Source organism: Stenella coeruleoalba (assembly GCF_951394435.1).
Source record: "Stenella coeruleoalba genome assembly, chromosome: 4".
Classification (NCBI taxonomy): Eukaryota; Metazoa; Chordata; class Mammalia; order Artiodactyla; family Delphinidae; genus Stenella; species Stenella coeruleoalba.
The window spans coordinates 149,285,886-149,307,728 of record NC_137149.1 but is presented as its reverse complement, the minus strand read 5'-3'; the positions used below and the strand labels follow the sequence as shown (position 1 = coordinate 149,307,728).

General features: G+C 46.6%; 1 protein-coding gene across 1 annotated transcript; it reads right to left on the bottom strand.

The window, feature by feature from the left end:
- Positions 1 to 299: 299 nt before the first annotated feature.
- On the bottom strand, positions 300 to 21,579 carry CTSO (cathepsin O). The gene is made up of 8 exons (XM_079919192.1): positions 21,279 to 21,579; positions 14,706 to 14,814; positions 13,997 to 14,136; positions 10,763 to 10,930; positions 9,325 to 9,446; positions 4,838 to 5,001; positions 4,178 to 4,270; positions 300 to 2,073 (listed from the first exon to the last, which is right to left on the bottom strand). Exons 1-8 carry the CDS (start codon positions 21,384 to 21,386, stop codon positions 2,039 to 2,041), a joined length of 939 nt encoding a protein of 312 aa, XP_079775318.1. The 5' UTR covers positions 21,387 to 21,579; the 3' UTR covers positions 300 to 2,038.
- Between the last annotated feature and the right edge of the window lie 264 nt (positions 21,580 to 21,843).

The window sequence follows — 21,843 nt, the reverse complement described above, 5'->3', positions numbered from 1 at the left end:
GAACATCTAAGATTTCCCTCAATTTTACTGATTGGGTTATTCCACGATGCTAATGCTGTTACCCGAAACGGAGACTCCAGGAGGTGTGGGCGTTTGTTGTTGTTTTTTAGGTTTTTCGTTTTGTTGTTTTGAGGAGGGGAAGGAGATAGTTTGCAGACATGGAAGTTAAGATGTCTATGGAGAAAACCAAAAATTAAATATATGGGTTTGGAGCTGAGAAAACTCTTGTGTGAATGTGAACCGCATTAACACTGTGTTCACAAAACGTAACCCATACACAGGGACAGAGTCTTCTTAACCCAGAGTCAGATACAGGTCGTTTTATTAAAAATGTTATCAAAATCCAGAAGAGCCGAGAGGTATTCATCCCTTCGTAATTCAGAAGGATATTGATCTTTGTAAAAGAGTATCAGAAAAGCGTTCACACGTTACAGGAATTAGTACATGAACACGAACTGGAACAATCAAGACACAAGTCCTTTGTGGCATAGCTGGATATTTAGAATATTAGTCAAACAGAGTATCAACTTGTCATTTCTAAACCTGAGTCAACACATACTCTTTTGAAATTGCTTCTTGTTGGTGTAAGGAAAAGAAATAATGTCTTGTTTTTGATTTTCTTCTAATAAGGAGAGTGATAAATAAAGGCCAACTGTGAGAGGAAAAATGGGATGTCTCAATTTTTTTCAGTGGTTATTGCCACCTCTACAGTTATGCTTTTAAGATAGTCTACACTGGACCGCGACCGAGAATTTGAGAGAGGAGATACTTACATACGTAGTACTTGATACAACTTTATCATTTAACTCACACAATACGATTCAATCAGAAGAGCAGCTTTCATGCTCCGAGGTTCTTACACGACCAAGACTAATGACCCTGCGAAAGAGGAGTTGGACCTCGAGGACCAGGGACCACGTGGAAAGCCAAAGGGACGCATGAAAAAGTAGTTAGGATGGAGTCTGGGAAAAATAAGCAGAAAACTGGGACAACAGAGGCTGGGAAACACATTTTGGCTGATACCCCAGATTAATGAGGTTGAACTTTGAAAGAGGTGGTGCGTCCAAATGATGGGCGGACAGACAGGTGAGGTCCTGATGCTGATCAAGGCTTAGAGACAACTGGAGCCAGATAAATGGCCCTAAATTGAAACGGAAAGTAAACAACGAGACTTCTTTCGCCAGGGAAGCCGCACCACCAGGAGGATTTAGAAGTTTCACGGCCAAGAGTGAGGGAAAGAGTGAGAAAATGTGAGAAGACACACCGCTCCTCAATCCGCAAGAACAAAGGAGGAAATAAAATGTACTGGAACCCTCCGGGCCGTGAAACCCCCAAATAATTTGTCTTCCAGGCAAGGCTACTTGAGATTTTCCTATCACTTGGTTGCCATATTGGTCATTTAGTTTCAATCAGGCTAACTGTCTGCCTTAAAAAGTAACTTTGTCTCTTTGCTTCTTTCTACGTGATCTGCGCAGGTCACGGGTCGGCACCATGTGCTGGGGAAGAGCAACTGGCCCTTCAACATTCCTTTGAAATTCCATGCTGGAGGGCTGGGAATACAGCTGGGAGGGGCACACCTAGTTCTAGGCTGGCTATTCCTGTATGCAGGGCAGCTTGGGCTGGTGATTTTATCCCATAAAGGAAAAGGGATTCTTATCACCTCTTTAATCCGACTGGAAGTACGTCATTAAAAATAAAGAAACGGCAAACAGAAACAATGATCAAACAAATCAGACAATAGCCTTTTCAGAGTGAAGAGACCTAAAATACCTCCTAATCTGACTGTCCTCCCAGTAGGAAACTGTCCCACAGACTTCCTCCCAGGCCATGGTGCTGGTTTTCTTCCTTCTGACCTTGTCCATCTCTCTGTAAGAAGAGAATATGCTACAACTTATCAATAGTTTCAGCAGGACCAGGCCCTGGAGCCTGTCTTTTGTGGGTAGTTGCAAAAGCCTAAAGATGAAATTGCCAAGAATGAAGTATCACATCTCATCACGAGCCTTCGGTTTTGTATCTGTCTCTTGATCTGGCGAACGTATCACACGAATACAGCAGAAACAGATTCTGCGATACCTGAGAAAAAGGAAACGATCAGTACTACTCTATTTCCTCCTTATATGCCTTTTAAATAGCAAATTAAAACAATTTTCATTTGGGTTCGGAAAGAGTTAGTATCTACTAAGAAAATCACTCACTGGTGATAGCTACCTGTCCACAGCGACACGGCAACCTCACACGCAGATATAAGAAGAGATACCTAATATTTTTATTTCAGTAAACTATTAAAAATCCCCAAACGACTTATGAACTGAACAGGTGAATGTATCTGAAATCTGTATCGCACTCATACATATTGCTTAGAGGCAAAACGATAATTTATAGGATTATTTTAAACACAATTTGAAAATTTAAACTCTAAGATTTGAACTTCAACAACATTTCAATAAATCACCAGCGTGCTCTGTGGTCGCAGATCAGAATGTCGTGGCGGAAGTGATCAAACATCCTATTTGAGGACTGGATTCCTCTGTGATTAGCTGCGTCTTTGAAATCTCTTGGGGCCACGGAATGCTACCCGCCTTCCGCAGCTGGTCGTGAGAGTAATGTGACCATCCCAGGGATGTAACTTTCAGGAAATACTCCCTTTCAGAAGGGATCTGGATTCCTGTATAATGACGAACCAGGCAGGCCTTGGAGACTTAAACTGGGAGACGGGTACAGGGCAAAGATGATCCCGACTCACCCTTTGTAGCCGGGGGCTGGGAAGAGGTGGGGATGCAGTGATGCTGAACCAGCATCCGGATCACGTCCTGGCAGCAACCCTGCCAGCGCTGTGAAAGCAGCCGCCCCTCAGCCAGATGCAGGCCCCTCACTCCGCAGCTGGGGATGAACTGTGGGGGCAGCAGGGCTTCCAGAAGTGGCAGCGGCCCTTTATCTGCAGAGCCCCAGTGAAGCTGAACGCAGAGGCCTGGCGGGGGTGCTCGCGCTCTGGCTGAAAAGCTTCTGTGAGGCTGACTCTTGTTAATAAATAATTTATGAAAAATTGTTTACTGGGGTGATGGAACAGGCCATTTACTAAACTACACGGATGCGGCTCTGTGAAACGACAGAGCTGTCGTCGCTAGACTGAATCAAAATATAAGCTCTCAAAGTTTTCCATAACTCTCTCTCTTTTTTTTTTTTGAGGTACACAGGCCTCTCACTGCTGTGGCCTCTCCCGTTGCGGAGCACAGGCTCCAGACGCGCAGGCTCAGCGGCCCTGGCTCACGGGCCCAGCCGCTCCGCGGCATGTGGGATCTTCCCGGACCGGGGCACGAACCCGTGTCCCCTGCATCGGCAGGCGGACTCTCAACCACTGCGCCACCAGGGAAGCCCATCCATAACTCTCTTTTATCATAAATATCACAACCTGGGCTGTTCTACAATTTTTAAAAAGTTGTATACACAGCATAGTTTGGGTCCAACTTGATTCAGAAAATATGCTGATTTTCTAGATCAAAAAGTTTAGAACAGAATTTGAATATGGATTTTAGAATACGTTTAACATACTTAAATAGCTCTCTTAATTTGGTTTGTTGTTAATTAATAAAAAGTGTTATTCAACAAAAGAGCATGTTTGGCATTCTTTTAAGCCTCTCAATTCCAGTGAGTAGAATTTTTTGCTAGAATTTTGTAGGTGACAAGGGGCATATTAAATCAGAAACAACCCTAATATTCAGATTTTCACCCATTTTGATACAAAGAAAAAGTGATTCTTGATGATCCTAGAGAAGGTATTATAATACATAAAATAATGGAAAGTAATGCAATTATAAAAAGTAAATTTGGAATTGGAGACATTTCTGGAAAAGCTCAGCCTCCTAAGTGGAGTTTTTTCTGGTTTTGGAAGTAGTTAACTTTGGTAAATTTTCGCCATGTCTTACAATGTTTTGCTCATTACACTGGTTTTTACTACAGTCCCTCTTCCTTTTAAAAACATGAATGTGTACAGTAGTGTCTTTTTTAAAAAACACTGTTGTATTTTTATCAATTAGTTAAAGGATGACAATTCTTACTGTAAAAGTGATCTAAGTATCCTGGACGCACACTATGGACTGGATGGGCTATAATTTTAATCTATTCACAGTCTCTCCCTTGACATTTAGCCTGGAGTTTTGAATATCAACTCACGACTCACCACAAATGTTTCCTCCCATTTTTACGTGGACACAGCCGTCTATGCCCCAGGAAGTTCCCCAGGAGTTCCTCACGATCCAGTACGGGGTACTTCCTAAAAAACATGAAACAAACCCTGGAGAACCTATTTGTGGTGAAAGAATGTTTATTTAAAGTTCAGTTATTGAAAACTACAGTGGCTCTAAGAAAAAGATAAAAAATGTAATGAACTGCTAACAAACCAGCCAAGTAAACTTGATCAGTACTAGTGTCACACGCCCATCAATGGAAAATGTGTTTGAATTCATTTCACTTAATGCAGTTTCTGCAGAAAATGAAAACACACATCCTTTTCCAGGGACTTAGAAAAAGGAAAAGAAAGAAAAAAAAGGATCCTTAGATAAGTATAAGTACTTCTCTTTCCCAGCAGTTACCCTAAACATTCCAGATGGAGAATGCCCATTATTTAGATCAGGAATTTAGTGTCATTTCAACGAGGCATCTACCAGATTGACAGTGGGACCCGCAGGGCGTGTATACCTGGAAGTTTAGTGAAAAGTTGTAAAGCTCATGAGGACTTAGACGTAATAGGACCAGGTTTCCGCGTCTTAAAGGATGGCAATCACTTGTCAAGCTGGAGTTCAAGCTGCAAAGCAATTGGTCGCATCTCACCAGCACTCACCTGTTTTATCAAAGCCGGTTACCAGAACGGCGTGATTTGCTTCTCCGCTAGAGCAATGATGCTGTATGATGCCTCCCAGATAATCTTGCCAGCTCACGGCATCTACTACCACTATCAGAGGGCCCAAGGTAAGCAGTGCTTTTGCCATTTCGTCTTCTTGGTCACTACCAAAAGAGGAAATGTTTGGTTAAGAAGTTTAGTTTTTCAGGTACAAATACTTTATAAAAGTGATCTATTTAATCTGTATATGGGTAGGAGTAGGTTTGGTTGCAATTATCAAGCCCTAATCGATGGAGGCTAAAAGAAGTCTGGAAGACTGGCTGTCCAGGAGGGCTGTGGGACACCAGGCTCCGGACGCGCAGGCTCAGCGGCCATGGCTCACGGGCCCAGCCGCTCCGCGGCATGTGGGATCCTCCCGGACCGGGGCACGATCCCATGTCCCCTGCATCAGCAGGCGGACTCTCAACCACTGCGCCACCAGGGAAGTCTGCCTCCACCTTTTATTTTTTCCATTTTATTTATTTTTTTTGCTGCACCATGCGGCCCACGGGATCTTCCTGGACCAGGGATCGAACCCGTGCCCCCTGCAGTGGAAGCGGAGTCCTAACCGCTGGACCGCCAGGGGAGTCCCGCCACCTTTTAAAGGTAACAAAAGCTATACAGTAGATACAGGACATCAACGACACCTTACAGGGACGGTGTGAGGAAAGGAGAAGGGCGGGGGGGACAGAAGCTGGAGGGCAATGAGCGCTGTGGGCTGATGGAAGTGATTTAGTTATCATCTCTGCTCGAGGCAGGACGAGGGAGGTTGCACAGCTGTTGGAAGATAGGAAATAGGCGTGCACGCCACGGTCTAGACCAGCAGGGAAAGGCTCCATTTAGCCCCAGAACTGCGGTCACTTGTCTTTCAGAGCAGTGTGGGCTGGAAACAAGTGAAAATATGCTCCGAACAGTATCTTTATTTCCATTTTTAGCCCAATATGGAACTACCATCAAATTATCAAACCTTGTTGCATGAGCTTACTAACAATTTTACACATCAGTAAGATACAAATCTCGCAGTCTTCAGAGAATTCTCCTAATCTTTACTGTCATCCAGATTTGGTGATTAAGGCGAGTCTTACCTGTTGCAGACCCTGGGGAAGTGTGTAGGTTTGCACCGCAACCTTCCTAGAATTCAGCGTGGTATACTGCTTCCTAGTGTTTTAGTCTCTTGTTATATGTAGTAGGTTCTTTCCCTTTTTGTTTGTTTCACCCATAAATATTTTATTTTATTTAAAAAAATTTTTATTTTATATTGGAGCGTAGTTGATACACGTTGTGTTAGTTTCAGGTGTACAGCAAAGTGGTTCAGTTATACCTATACAAGTATCCACTCTTTTTCAGATTCTTTTCCCTTTTAGGTTATTACAGAATACTGAGTAGAGTTCCCTGTGCTCTACAGTAGGTCCTTGCTGGTTATCCACTTTACATACAGTAGTGTGTGCATGTTAATCCCAAACTCCTAATTTATCCCCCTGCCACCTGTCCCCTGGTAACCATGAATTTGTTTTCTGTGTCTGTGAGTGTTGCTGTTTTGTAAATAAGTTCCTTTGTATGCTTTATTAGAACCCACATCTAAGTGATATCATGTGATGTTTGTCCCTTCCGTTTATTTAAATAGTGATGCTCATATCCTAGTTTGACTCCTGAGATGCTTCTCCTGAGGTGTAATGAGCAAAAATGCAGAAGGCAGCCTGAGTACGAACGATCATTTTGCTTTTATGACTCAGTGTGGTTTTTTCTTTTAGATCTTTTTAGAGTCACCACAAGATTTTATGAAGTGTTTGGCTGGTAGCTGTGCCCTGGGCTGATGTTATCTGAGACTACTCAAAAACTAAGAGAGCATGACCGTACAAATAGAGGTCGGGGGAAAAGCATGAGCTTCAGAACTGGCCTGACATGAGCCCTAACCAGGCCCTGCGGCTGCAGCTCAGGTCCTCCTATGGAAGCGGTAACATTCCAGGGCAGGGGCTTGCCCAGCGCCGGGTCACAGCAGACGCCTGGGGACCTTCCCACACCCTCCGGCCCTTACCCTGCGGTGTGGCCAGGCAGCCAGGGTCCCACTAGGAGACCCTGCAGCTCTTGCCTGAGGCCCTTCTCCCCTCAAGATCCTGGAAAGCAAGCCCATGTCCCACTGCTACCTCCGCTGCGCCCTCAGCTACTGAATCCTGGGACGTGATGTGCACCAACTGCGGCGGGACATCGTCCCTGACACACACATCCTGCCCTGCATCCCAGAGGCCCCCAGTAGGACTGAGGGCCGAGTTACCCTCAGACCTAATTTGTGTCCCGAGGACACACGGCTCTCCCTGCTGTCTCACGCCCTAGTCCCCTCCCGGTGCTTCCTGGGGTCACTTCCTACAAATCTGATGTTCTCTGTTCTGTCGTAGACTCTCCCAGCTCTATTCATGGCGACTCCATCCTTTCAGTCTTTCAGGGCAAAAATCCCGGAGTCTCCTGTGATGCTCTTGTGTACAAACTCAGAAACATCCCTCTGTATACCCTGTGGGGCTTTAGTCTCCACCAGGTCTAAGGCCATTCTCGTAACACTGCTCAGGTTATCACTGACGACCTGTCACCTCATCACTTGCCCATCTTGCTCTTCTCTCCGTGGCGGTCACACTGGCGTCCTTACTGCTCTTTAACTATGCCAGACCCTTGTCTGCCTCAGGGCCTTTGCATGTACAGTTCCTTCTGCTGGGAACACGTTTCCCCAGGTATCTGCAGGGTTACGTCTTCACTCAAAGGCCACCTCCTCAGGGACCCTCTCCCTAGGCTCCCGTCCCGAGACTGTGCACCCCTCCCGTGTCTCCTCTTAATCCCACGGCTGCTTTGTTCTCTTTAAAGCTATTTCATCTAACAGACCAGGCATACTTTTACTTCTTTCATTTATTTCTTGTCTCTATCACTAAAATATAGTCCTGAGGACAGGATTTTTGTCTGTTTTGTTCACTGCCAAATCCCCAGAACCTAAAACAGGGTTCAGTAAGTACGAATAACTGAATAAATCGAAGGAAGCTCTTCTTGCAGAGTCTAACGCAGTGAGCTTGGCGCTGTGTTCTCAGAGTTAACTGCTCGCTGTAACGTGAGGGATTTCACAAGGTCCTCTGCCTTCTAATCCAAGGGCTGGAGGAATCCTGCTTCAGACCCCAAGCAGTCACCTTTGCATTCTCTCCCTCTCCCTCTCTCTCTGACTCAGACTAGTGCCTATTATTCTTTTGTTTCTTCCTAACTTTTTCAGTCTGCTCCTCATGACAAGGGATGCCCTGAGTCCTTTCTAATGACACTTTGAAGATGCAGTTCCTTCGTGTGCAGACGCTTCCCTTAGACTCTCCAGGAGCTGACAGCTTAGAGACGCACTTGCTTGTTTAGAAAGTGCGTGAGCTTCACCCTCAAGGGAGGTGGGGGCCGACGTGCTCAGCGACCCTGCCCGTTTATCGCGGGTTCTGTGCCTCTCCCTCGGGGCCTGAGGCCGCCTGGTGAGAGCCCCTCCCGCAGACGGGAGCCGGGGCCGGTTGGCCGCCCGCGGACGCAAGGATGCTGGCGTAGTAGGCTTCCGTTTTGCTCAAGGATCCAGATGCGCCCGTGATTTCTTTGAGATCCCATGGGGAGACTCCATGTGCACCCAGAGATCCTTTTATATTTACTAAGTAGTAGGGCAACCTGTCACCTTCGCTGAATTGATTTTAATCCTTCTGTTTTCTCTGTTTCGAAACGCTGTGACAAGCTCCCTTCATATTTTTAAAAAATGAAGCCAGGCGCTGCGTGGCTCTCCTCATCCCTGAGCACCTGTTTTGCACGAAATCAAATGGTCGTAATGGTTCTCTAGCCGGCTCTGAGTTTTTAAAGAATTTTTAAATGATTATTTTCTCCTGAATCTGTCCAAAGTCCCTGTACCCTTCCAGTCCCAACACAAGTCCTCTTCTCCGGCCTCCCCATCGCGCCTACAGATGTGCTACGTCACCTGCTCTTCATGTGCTCTGCCTTCTTGCCTCTCACGTGAAAACTGCACTTCATGTTTTCCTTACAGCTGATCACTTGAGAAACGCAAGGAACACAGAGTGCGTTCAAAAATGCTTCTTGGTACGTAGACGGCTTGACGTTAGCTGGAGTCTACATTGATTCATGAGTAAGACTGAAATACGCTAAGGGAAGTGTGGCACTTAAACTTGGTAAGAGGTGGTGAGTGTCAGTTATACTTTAAACTGGATTGAAACGTGTTAATTTAAGTGTGTTGTTTCTATTTGTAATGACGTGGGAGAAAGCAGATTGTATTTAAGAAACAACGTACATAGACCTCCACGTTGATTACCAATTTTCAGTAAAAAGGCCATTGTAAAACAAGAGTAGGCAGTGATGCTGTCAATCAACTTATTCATTCCAAATAATCAATAGATAATAAATTAAGAGATACAGAGGGAACCACAACAGAGGGAGACACTTACCGGAAGTCATAGGCAGAATAACCTTTGATTGAAAATCCAGAATGTGAGTCAGAAAAGTAACGGCACAGACCGTTCTGGGCTTTAAACGGGTATTCTGAATCTCTCACCAGCTTCACTTGCATCTAAAAGAAAATGCGTGCCCAAAGTTATCTCTGTCACGGGGTTGTGTCAGAAATCAAATAGAACTTATTACCATGTGTCAACATAAGATTAGCCTGGGCCACACCTTCATCGTGTGGGTATTCTTTGGGTTATGAAAATCTTAAATGAACGCTTTAGGTGTTTTATAAGGACATCCTAGGTACTTAAACTCAATGTCTTTCTTTGTCTCTGGCTCCTGTGTTTCCTGTGTACCGTTTCCCGGGACCCCCGGTGATCTGATGATAAAGTCTGGCGCTCCTTCTCCCGAGGGTACAGGCGTGTAAACTGCTCTCCTTCCACGGCTCTGGCTCTCGGTGGCCAAGCCTTTGAGGCTCAGGCAGGGCAGTGGTCCTGCGTTGTGCTCACAAGCATCCTTCCATCCACTTCTCTCGCTGCCATTCACTTGGCAAATGCCACACACCTGTACAGTCGTCGGGACCGAACCCTCCCTTTCGGAGGGCGGGGCTTATGCGAGCACGGGCACACGCTCTACCCACTGCTGCCCATAACATGTACAGAGCATCAGCGTCCGGTGTGCGGTGACTCAAAACACAGCAAATGAGTAAGAGGGGGGCCCTGGAGCTTGGGGAGCGCTGTCGTGACAAGCTTTCACAACACCTCATCGCTGGCTTCACGCCACTGCTGTTGGACCTAGGACAGCGTCAGAGGGTGTTTAGTGCTGGGGAAGCCTCTGGAGGGGGAGAGACAGGGCGCAGCCCCATGCCAGCTACTGACGCACAACGTGGGCTCAGCCCTGCGCCTACAGAGAGCACCCGATCAGCTGACCGCTAATCCCCTGTAAACCTGAACACTCGGAAATTCTACGGAAATGAATACGCTCTCAGCTTTGAGTCATGTGACACACATCTGCAAAAAAAGAAGCATCTGTTAAGTAATGTGAGGAAATAAACATAAATATTTTTCTGAACACCGACTGCAGGTAAGATTTTTCATACTTTGGTTTCACTATTGACGGCTGACCTGCCCAGAAGCAATTCTTTTTTTCTTTTTTGGCTTAAAAAACTGAAATTGATTTTCACACGGTTCTGGACACTGGAAGTCCAAGGTCACAGTCCGATCGGGTCAGGGTCCAACCTTATGGCCTCATTTAACCTCCAGAGCTTCCTAAAGACTCTATTTCCGGATATGGTCACACTGGGAAGTCTTCTGATTAATTCAAGCTCTGGTTAGCTACACTGCCGACCCTGAAAACGTTATTTAGTAAATGAGAGTAGACTGTCTGTGAATTCTGAATGTGCATTAAACAAGCAGCTTAAAAGGCTGTGGACCTAGTCACCTTATTGAGCCAGTTCAAAGCGTTGAGCGGGGACCCTCCGTTGCAGCCGTAGTTGCTGTATGAACAGTCTATGACCTGCTGGACACTCAGTGCCTCCAGAGGCTGCCCTTTTATGGCGCACGCGGACTCCACTGCTCCTACCACGGTGAAGGCCCAGCATCCGCCGCACTGCCAGAAGAGAAACAGGAACAGTACTTGCTATCAAATAACGTGCAAATCAAGTCTGCCAACATCTCTGATACCTCAGATGATCAAATCAAGTGGGCAGTCTGGAGGCCCAGGCCCACGGGATATAAACGCCAATCCCGTCGACTTTCTAGTTGAAAAAAGGAAACGAAACCCAAAATTCTCTTGGAAGCATCAAAATCTAGTTATTCATTAAAGGTAAATTGGTAGTATCACTATTGCAGGTAAGACGATGCAGAATACAAGTGAATTTTAGAGACTGGGAACACACTTGAACTGATGGTCTTTTTAAAAACATGAGTCTGCACAGACAGAGAGCAGACTTGTGGTTGCCAAGGGGGAGGGGATGGGGGAGGGATGGAGTGGGAGTTTGGGATTAGCAGACGCAAACTAGTATGTGTAGGATGGATAAACAACAAGGTCCTCCTGTACAGCACAGGGAACTATATTCAGTGTCCTGTGATAAACCATCATGGAAAAGCATATGAAAAAGAATATATATATATGTATAAGTAAGTTACTTTGCTGTACAGCAGAAATTAACACAACATTGTAAATGAACTATACTTCAGTAAAATACATTAAAAAAAAAATCGAGCCAGTTCACTGAACAGGTGGCTTGCATCTAAGGTGTGTACCAACGCCCAGCCCGTTCTTCCATTCCTCTGCTTGGCCATCCACCTCCCCCCCTCCGGCTAGAAGGCAGGGATGAGGTGAGCAGGGGTGAGGACGCACATGCCTACGTTGGTCCCTTTCATGGACGGACTCAGGAACTGGCTGAATGACTCTTCAGCCCATCACAGTTATCAACACAGGAAATGTCCCAATGATGGAGACCTCTACTGCTCGTTCCTCATTGAGATACTGGCCGACGATCTTCCTGAGTCTGGGACTCTTAACTTCCCCTCACTGGACAAACTAGAGCAAAAGAATTAAAGGGCTGGTCCTACAAGAAAGGGAGGAGGTGGAAGGAAAGTATCAAGAATTTCATACAAGGAAGAACTGCAGGAAAGGCAGAGAGTGGGATTTGAAACTGGGTGGAACTGTCTTAATCCCGGGACCAGGTACTGCAGGCGAAGAAAGGACGCACAGCTGGTGGTGTTCGTGGAGGGAAGCTCTGAGCGATCTAATGGCCTCAAAGTGGCCTTATTTACACCTCTAGCTTCAGTGCCTGGAGCAGGGTACCGCATTCACTAGGGGACATTCCAGCAGGGTGCCCACTCCTTGAGAACTGTAAATGCAGGTCACCTGAGGTTACCCACCTACCACTGCCCCAGGGGGACAGTCCCTGCTCCAAAACATCTTTCCTTTGGTAAGAAGATTCCTAATTAAAAGTTTGCCTTGAATACAACGTAAGCACACCCTGGATGGACTGGGTTTCAGACTACATCACCCTTCATTACGAATTCAAAAATAAAGCAGATGATTTGGCGGTAAAATTTAACCCACAACAATAAATACAGAATCTGAGAAAGCAAAAAGGATCATCCTAACTAGATGGTGACCGGGGAACTGTTGGGTCCAAAGCGTTGGTCTTAGGAAAGGAGACTGAGTGACCCATTGAGGTTTCTACTGCAGACAAACTGGGGCCGCATCCCTGGGGTTAGGGACCAACTTTCCCAGGTCAGTGGACATCCCCGTGCCCAGCGGGGGTGCGGGGCAAGCGCATCTGCCCTCCAACGTCTGCCGGAGAGATGGCTCGCCTCATGAATGAGCGTGCCTACCCACATCTGGGGTCCCGCCTTCCCTCTGATTCCAGGTGATCTTCACAGGCACACTCAGGACTTCTGCAGGGTAAATGGCTGCATTTTTTAAACTTGTTTTTATTGAGTACAGTTGATTTACAATGATGTGTTCATTTCTGCTGTGCAGCAAATGACTCAGTTATACATATGTATACTTTTTCATTTTCTTTTCCGTGATGGTTTATCACAGGACGTTGAATATAGTTCCCTGTGCTGTACAGTAGGATCTTGTTGTTTATCCATTCTATATATGTACTAGTCTGCCTCTGCTGACCCCAAACTCCCACTCCATCCCTCCCCCACCCCCTCCCCCTTGGCAGCCACCAGTCTGTTCTCTATGTCTGTGAGTCTGTTTCTGTTTCATAGATAAGCTCATTTGTGTCATATTTTAGATTCCACATATAAGAGATATCACAGGGTGGTAAATGGTTGCATTTACTGCAGGACTTACACACTTCTTTATCATTTAACACATGTAAAACTGCACTGCCACTTTTACTACTTCCCTGCCTTTTTTTAGTGTGTCACGAAGTTTTTAGCGCTGAGTCCTAACCTCATTTCTTCTATACTCCCTCTCACTTTCACTGCCTGATTTTACACAGTTGGTGATTTCTAGGAACGTTTATGTCACATTCCAGCAGAACTGACTGCACTTTTAAGGATCACAGGTACAAAGTGTGCGATCCCGTAGGGGTGGGGATGGAGGTAGGGTTTCTGAGGGAGTTCAGGGGATGAACCCAAGAGGCCAGGGCACACGGCGGGGGGCCAGTGCCTGATGTCACGTCATTTCCCTTTTTTTTGCGGTACGCAGGCCTCTCACTGTTGTGGCCTCTCTCGTTGCGGAGCACAGGCTCCGGACGCGCAGGCTCAGCGGCCATGGCTCACGGACCCAGCAGCTCCGCGGCATGTGGGATCTTCCCGGACCGGGGCACGAACCCATGTTCCCTGCATTGGCAGGCGGACTCTCAACCACTGCACCACCAGGGAAGCCCACGTCGTTTCCCTTTTGAACGGCTCAAGCGTCAGTGGTCAAGTTCACCTCCTCCAGCCTTCCACCGGCTGTTCTGCACAGGCCTGGGGACCGTGATAAGGGGGCTAGGCAGCCAGGGAGGGGCGCCACAGAGCTCACCTCCAGAGTGAGAGCCCGGCCTGACATCCGTCTCCCCCACCAGGGGTTCTCCATTTTTTGATGATTGGGGTGTCCTTCCACCTACAGCAGTGACGGCTCCTTTACAAGCGTGATCGAACTTGACCTCAAGAGTGACTCAGACACTGATCAAAAAGGAAAAGAAAACAAACGTACTGTCTGCTGGTTCCTCACTGGGGTGACGACGTGCTTGTCCCTCCAGTCAAATCTTAATGGCAAAGACACGTTGGAGATGGATGTGTGCGCGTCCGCCAAAAACCGGGGAAAACTGGAAGGTCTGCTTCGTAAATAAATAGCTGAGGATACACATGAAAAGAAAAGGCAACCAACATTATATTATAGGGATTCCTTTTGGAGGGACGTTTCAACAGCAACAGTGGAGTTTCTGATAAAGTCTGCCTTTTGTGCTTTTCCATACATGAAATGGATTAGCCGAAAGCTACAAAGATGAGAATCCCTCCAGTAGGGCCGGGGCTTTCACATAAAATGACGTGTTTGATAGAAGCAGGTCAAAAAAAGATGAGTATAATTGACATCATTTGTTTGATCACAAGCCATGGAACCATGGGTGTCTTGAATAGAAAGAGCACAGAAAACTGGAGGAGAGATGAGGTATTAGCCCTCAGAGCCACGTGGAAATGTCTGTATTTACGGTATTTAGTTCTTAAGCAATAACTAGAAGAGAGTGAACATGGATTGACTTTTCTAACTGTCAGCACCACGTACGTGCTTGACATTTAGTAAGCATTTAATGAATATTAAGTATTACTCAATTTACTAGCTTCACAATTGAACAATTCTCAAAAGTTAAGGAAACAAGTTAAAGTCGGGAAACTAATCAACTAGTAGCCCCATCGCACCGTACCTTTAAACTCTTCAGGGAACAAATAAGAAAACTGATTTATTCCATAGACGGCAGTGGAGTTTTCACCAGGAAATACAGAATTCAAGTATCGATGTCTATTAAGACTTTCCTAAAAGGAAAAAAAAACCACACTCATTTATATCACCCATGTTAACTTTCCAGAGCACGCTGCGTATAACTTACTTGGAGATAGCTTTCAGATGCAAAAGTCAAAGCTTGATTTATTTCCTGCAGATCACGACGGAAGGTCATCTAAGATAATCAGATTACTTTTATAAATGTTTTGTATTACAAATATTATCTGATTTCAGGAGTAATTTTTGAAGCTGGGAGAGGAATGTCCCAGGAATTCATATAAATGGGTAACCATTTATAATTCCTCTTTACTAAGCGTATTGAAAGCACTAAATAGATGTTTATTTAACATAGTGGAAAAAATAAAATAAATTGCAAATAAACACTAGACACTAGTGGGAATTGTCGCCAAAGAGCATTCATGTGATCTAACAGCTATGGATCTGGGAACACTGTCTTCTTTATCTCCGTATTTCCCAGCACAACTAATGAAGCACGAAAAAAGAGTAAGTAACTAATGAATCTATAAATCCGATTCTCCTTGAGCTTTATAGAGGTCTCTGTTTCATTTTGGGTAAAAAGGCTTTGGGAAAGAGATGCAATCCTGGAACCGTCCCAGGAAGATCGCCTGGCTTGTCTTTCCAAAGGGAGAATCGGACCATTGTTACAGATTCCTCAGCTTTGAGTTTTGTGATAATAATCTTAGGCTTGTCTTTTGTATGAACACGCCTCCATTTCCTACTTCTAACCAGCTGTGTGGGATAAATAGAACTTCAGGAGACCCCACCACTTGGTAAGTTTCCAGCTCTAGCTATTCCGTACTTGCTTGTGCACTTACGTGTTTATTGCGTGTCTGTCCCATAAACCTATAAGCAAAATGAGGGCCAGGCTGGTCTGTCTTATTCGCTACTGGGTTCCCCTCACTGAGCACACACCTGGCACACAACAGATGCTTAATTAATATTTGTTGTTGAATATATGCATAACTACATTTTATATACGTCATGCCCTTGATAGTGCTAAGCTGCTTTTTTTTTTTTTACATATGTATTCGTTTTCAGATTCTTTCCCATTATAGGTTATTAAAAGATATTGAGTATAGTTCTCTGTGCTATACAGTAGGTCCTTGTTGGTTATCTATTTTATACACAGTAGTGTGTATATGTTTATCCCAAACTCCTAATTTATCCCTTGCGCCCCTTTCCCCTTTGGTGACCATAGTTTGTTTTCTTTGTCTGGGGGCCTGTTTCTGTTTTGTAAGTAAGTTCATTTGCATCAGTTTTTTAGATTCCACATACAAGCGATATCACACGGTATTTGTCTTTCTCTCTCTGACTTATTTCACCTAGTATGATCATCTCTAGGCCCATCCATGTTGCTGCAAATGGCATAAGCTGTTTGTTTTCAAGCAAATTATTCCTGGGACTCACCGTAATCTTATTTTTTCCTTATGGAGCATATGCCTGGAGGGACTGTTAATCAATCAACAGTTACTGAGATTTAGATATTTAAAGATAATCTCGATGAAGCAAGCCTCCGAATATAATTTGGGAAGGAGACGTAAAATCCATCAACAGAACAGAAATGCAAAGCAAGTGAGTAGAGGCCGCGTGACAAATCTGAGCCAGCGACTGCAGACTGCCGAGGAGTCCAGCGGCTTCCCTCGTCCTGTAAGCATCTACTGGCCACTGTTGCGAGCTGGAGGGATGAGCGAAGGCCTGAGAAGGTAGGACCTTTACGGATGTACAGGAAAGCCCGCTGCAGCCAGGAGGATGGGCCTCACAGACCATCCACAGGGAGCTTACCCCCTGAATCTGAACTGCCAGGACTGCAGGGAGGGAGGCCCTGGTGCTCACAGGCTGCACCCAGGCCATGACTAAGCACTCGGCCGGCCTACTGGGGAAGGGCCTCCACTGAAGACTGGTTTGGGATTTGTGTGTCCCCATGGCCTCCTACCCTCCCCTGGCCTGCGGGGCGTCTAGGGTACCCTGCCCTCACCCCTTCTCTCAGCTCAGAGATGCTGCAGACACTCTCCCTGACCCTCCCCGACTTCCTCTCTCAGTCCTGACTCCTGGGATAGAGAAAAGAAAGAGAAGACACACAAATCACCAATATCAGGAATGAAACAAGGGCCGCTACAGACGCTTCAGGCACTAGAAGAATCATATTCTGACCACTTGAGGCCAATAAGTTTGACAACCTACATGAAACGGACAGACTCTTTGGAAGACACACATTACCAAATCTGGATACAAGAGAAACAGAAAACTTGAACAGCTTTTTATCAAGTAAAGGCATTAAATTCCTAACTGAAAATGACTCCACAAAGAAAACTCCAGGCCAAGATGGCTTCATTGGTGAATTCTATGTAATTAAAAAAGAAATACCAATACCAACTGTATGCACATTCTTTGAGAAAACAAAGGTGAGGGGAACTCTTTGCAACTGATTTTATAAGGCCAGTATAACCCTGATCCCAAAACCAGACAAAAACATCTCAAAGAAAGAGAAATACACACCAATAGCCCTCATGACTATAGATGTAAAATCCCTAAGAAAATATTAGCAAATCAAATTCAACCATTTATAAGAAAGACAATACATCATGACCAAGTGAGGGCCATTAAAAAAGACTACGTTGGTTTAACATCTGAAAATCAATCAACATAATACACCATATTAATGGAATGAAAGAGGAAGGAAAACTATAAGGTATTTTCAATAGACGCAGAAAAAGCACTTAACAATTCATAATCCTTTCACGATAGAAACTCTCAGCAGTGAATGAAAAGAAACTTCTTCAACCTGATGGAAAGAATCTATGAAGCGCCTATTTCAATCAGAGGCCAACTCTGAACAGAATCCATTTGTGTCTTATTCCTACTGAATTAGTCAGAAAACCTAGACTATCTTGTTATACATGGTAGATGTTAAAGTACTGGATAAACGGATGGACAGATGAACGAAAGACTGAATCAATTCTGACCCAAGATCTCCAGTTTCTGGTACATTTTCATTTTGGCAGTGTATGCGTGAAGCTAGAGCCATTGGAAATTGCCACCCGAACCACAGTGTCTTACATCAATTTCACCTCTTAACGTTTCTGTTAGACAGAAATTGTGGTTTAAAGCATTCTGGATAAAGTTTATTTGGAGGAAATAATCCAGATCTTCAGGGGCTGTTTACAGCAAACATCTGTGGTTCATTCATTAGGATCATTCATTGTAAAATGACCTTCTATTTATACATAAACAAACATGCCTCAAAGTACACACAATTTTATTTTTTAAAAACAGAGCATGTAATCATCGAGGCAAGAATTTTTAAGGTGGAGTTTCTGAAATTTTAAGCAAAATCACATGTGCATTGGCATACAAATACTCTTCTGAGGTGAGAACATACAACTTTTATCGGTTCCCTTATTGGGTCTGTGGTCTCCCACGGGGGTCAGAAGACCAGCTGTTCTGTGGTCAGACAGGGAGCCTCAGCAAATGTCAGTCCACACCTGGGCTGTAGCACAAAGAACAGGCTGAACGCAACGGCAGGGGCTTCCTGAACACCAGAAGCTTCTAAGGAGTGAAAGGGCAGAGGGGCGGCTGCTGTCCCCCCTTCCCCAGTCACTTATCCTGTGAGGCATCCCATAATCATCCCAGGAGGAGCCTGGTCTTCACCCAACAATAACAAGTGTCGGTTTGTGTACAAGTATCACAGGTGCCACCTGACTTCCGCTCAAGGAATATTCCCGGGGAACTTAGGAAACCCCGTAAGGCAGGGATGACAAAACCTTTCACCATGAACCCATGATGGTGAAAACATTACTAATCAATCAGATCCTTTCTCTAGCTGCGTCAGCAGTTCCCTGAACACCTTTCCACTGGGTTTTGGGCAGCCACTAGTCAGTCATCAATGCATTTGCAAACAAGAGGACACCTCTTTGCTCTCCCTAACTAAGATACCAAGATCCAAAGACTACAGCTGCTGGTTCAACATTTGTCCACTTTTCACCCTAAAACCTCTCCATTCTCTCTAGCACGACACAGAGCACTTTATAACTCTATTTTAATTTTTAAACTTTTTTTTTCGTTTTAAGTTGATTATGGAGCCAGGGAATTTTCTAGAATCTGTACATAATTTACCCCGATGGGTAAACAGAGAATCTCAACCAATTCCTAATGAGACATAATTTTATTTTATTTTTATTTTTAATTTTTATTTTTTTGCGGTACGCGGGCCTCTCACTGCTGTGGCCTCTCCCATTGCGGAGCACAGGCTCCGGACGCGCAGGCTCAGCGGCCATGGCTCACGGGCCCAGCCGCGCCGCGGCATGTGGGATCTTCCCGGACCGGGGCACGAACCCGTGTCCCCTGCGTCGGCAGGCGGACCCTCAACCACTGCGCCATCAGGGAAGCCCTGACATAATTTTAAAGAGATAAAGCTTTGCAGAGTTATACTGAGTGTCAGTTACAACACACTTTAATCCATCTTGCCGGGCCAGAGGGGTGCTTCCCAATGCTTGTGGGTACCCAGCAAGCAAGGCCCTTTCTATCTGCTCACGTCCAGCTCTGCCCAAGGTCCAAACAGCTGTTTAGGTTCAAACACAGTTTCCAGCAAGTGTGGACAGAAGCCCTCGTTGCTCTCCCTTCCGGGCCCCCATCTCAAGAACTAAACTCCCAATGGGAGCAATTGCTTTGAACATCTTTCAGGCTTTCTCAGCTCAAGGTTTTTAAACTTACTGAGAATCTTTCTCACTCTGCCCTTGTCTGCTTACAACTGTCTATCTCCTGGCATGCACCCTTGCAGAACCCGAGAGGAGCTGTATTTTCTAGACATCATCTCCTGGGTATGGTTTCTAGTATGAGTAACTATACAGTATGAGTGAATACATATATATTTATAAATTATATAAATAACATAGGTTCAAAATACATATTCATTACTCTGGCCTCCTTGTGACTTCAATCCTCAATTTTTTTTATTTTTGAGAAGTATGGCAGTGCTTTTATTTCTTCAGTCAATGACTACATTAGCGGTATGGGTGGGATTGGTTTTTTTCCCCTAAGGTGTTAGTTCACCACCATATGCCTCCAAGCTCAGGGCAGGAATGGAATACAGGACAAAAACTTTGATCTTAAGCGATTATACCGGTGCTTCTGGTTTTGAAAGCTAGAGAAATAAATTGGTGATAAAAATACACATCTTGGTCTGGGCAAAAAACAAGAATGCGCAGTATCAGGAAAGGCTGGCGCCTCCTAAACACTGGAGGTCCAGGGAGACGAGGAGAAGGAGCAGAGAGTAGCTACAGAATCCCATGGAAAGCTCAAGAAAATACCAGGAAAATAAGAAATGCAATTCCACTAAGCAGCAGGATTACTGATTTCATACTTGCTTTTGCTTAAGAAGGAATTTTCTTTGATAACTTAAAAAATGATAATGACCTCTCATGACCCCACACACTTTCCCTGTGTCCCCAGCCCACGGCTCCCAGCACTAGATACATATTGAATAGAACACAGTGAGGCCAACTCTAAATCATTACCTCTTGCAGCTTGGTTTCAGGAAAAACCTTATTTATACGGAGCTAACTGGTGTGTTCCTGAGTTTTAATGCTGGCGTGCATCTGAGATTACCAAGCCTTTTCAGAATAATCTGAAAAGGAAATGAAATGCTTCCCCCTTCTCTAAATCGGTCTCCACCAAGTCAGCGGAACTTGCAGGGTGTGCGCTAGTCCAAGGGGCCCGCGTTCAGTTAAATCATAAACCGGCAGGATTCCCTGAGCTTGCTGAAGGTTGGCTCTGTGCGGATAAAATTCCGACTTCAGAAGGAGGTGGCCAGCGCCCCCCCCCGGAAGATGGGCAGGTTTCTCCGCCTACTTCTGGTTCCCATCCTTGAAATGCAGTTTGGGAAGGCGGCGAGGACGCCCGGGGGCTCCAAAAGGGGGTGCGCCTTCCAATCAGGACCACCTTGGACGTAGCCAGTGGTCACCCGCAGCTGCACATCTTTCTTGGAGGACCCCTCTGTGGGTCAGCACGGCTCGCGCACGTCACGCCAGCTCTGGAACGCAGGCGCGTCACCGAACTGCGCGCAGGCGACCCCGGGGGTGGCGCTCCGGTGGCCCCACTGTCCCGGGACAGGAAGCCCAGGGGAACGCAGGGGTGCGCTCAAGTCCCCCTCCCCCGTCCCCGGGACAGGAAGCCCAGGGGACCCGGGGGTGAGCTCAGGTCCCCCTCCCCCGTCCCCGGGACAGGAAGCCCAGGGGACCCCGGGGGTGAGCTCAGGTCCCCTCCCCCTCCCCGGGACAGGAAGCCCAGGGGACCCGGGGGTGCGCTCAGGTCCCCCTCCCCCATCCCCGGGACAGGAAGTCCAGGGGACCCCGGGGGTAAGCTCAGGTCCCCTCCCCCTCCCCGGGACAGGAAGCCCAGGGGACCCCGGGGGTGAGCTCAGGTCCCCCTCCCCCTTCCGGGACAGGCAGGCGGGAAGGGCCCCCGGGGAGCGCGGTACCCGGAAGGCGGCGGGCGGGTTGCGGCCGCTCGGCGGGGCCGGGGCGGCGCCGGGACAGCAGCCGCAGCAGCAGCAGCAGCAGAGCAGCCAGAGGCGCCGCAGCTCCATCGCGCGCGCTCCCTCTTCCGGTCGCGGGCTCCCGCAGCCGGCAGGTACGGGGATTGGGGGCCGCGGGCGGGGCGCGGGGCTGAGACGGTTACGCCCCTTCTTCCCCGCCGCCCGGAAGTGGGCGTCCGGCGGCCGCGAACTGCGGCTTCGCGCTGTGCTCGGCGGAGCGCCCGCCCGGGACCCCGTGTTCCGGTGTCGCCCCGCGCCTGCTAGAAGAGAGCCTGAGGGTGGGCTTCGCACGGGAGTGACAGTACGCGCTGTCGCGTGACCGCACTTGCTGCCTCAAGCCCCTTCTGCCTCCTCCTTCTGTCTCGGATGGAAAGATGCAGGCAGCCGCGGAGTTTAATTTCACCTTCATCCTGTTTCTTCTGTGATGGGCTCTGACATTGGGAACCTGATTCCGAAATAATGTCTGCGAATTTGCACGGAGACATTCATTCAGCAGATGTTTATTAAA

What these genes read in the sequence shown, in the direction of transcription:
- CTSO (XM_079919192.1), bottom strand. Translation starts at nt 21,386, where the DNA reads ATGGAGCTGCGGCGCCTCTGGCTGCTCTGCTGCTGCTGCTGCTGCGGC. An exon ending in GTTCCCTGAAGAGTTTAAAG is followed by an intron (nt 14,137 to 14,705) that starts GTACGGTGCGAT and finishes GTGTATCCTCAG; the next exon opens with CTATTTATTTACGAAGCAGA. An exon ending in AATGGGAGGAAACATTTGTG is followed by an intron (nt 2,074 to 4,177) that starts GTGAGTCGTGAG and finishes CCTTTTTCTCAG; the next exon opens with GTATCGCAGAATCTGTTTCT.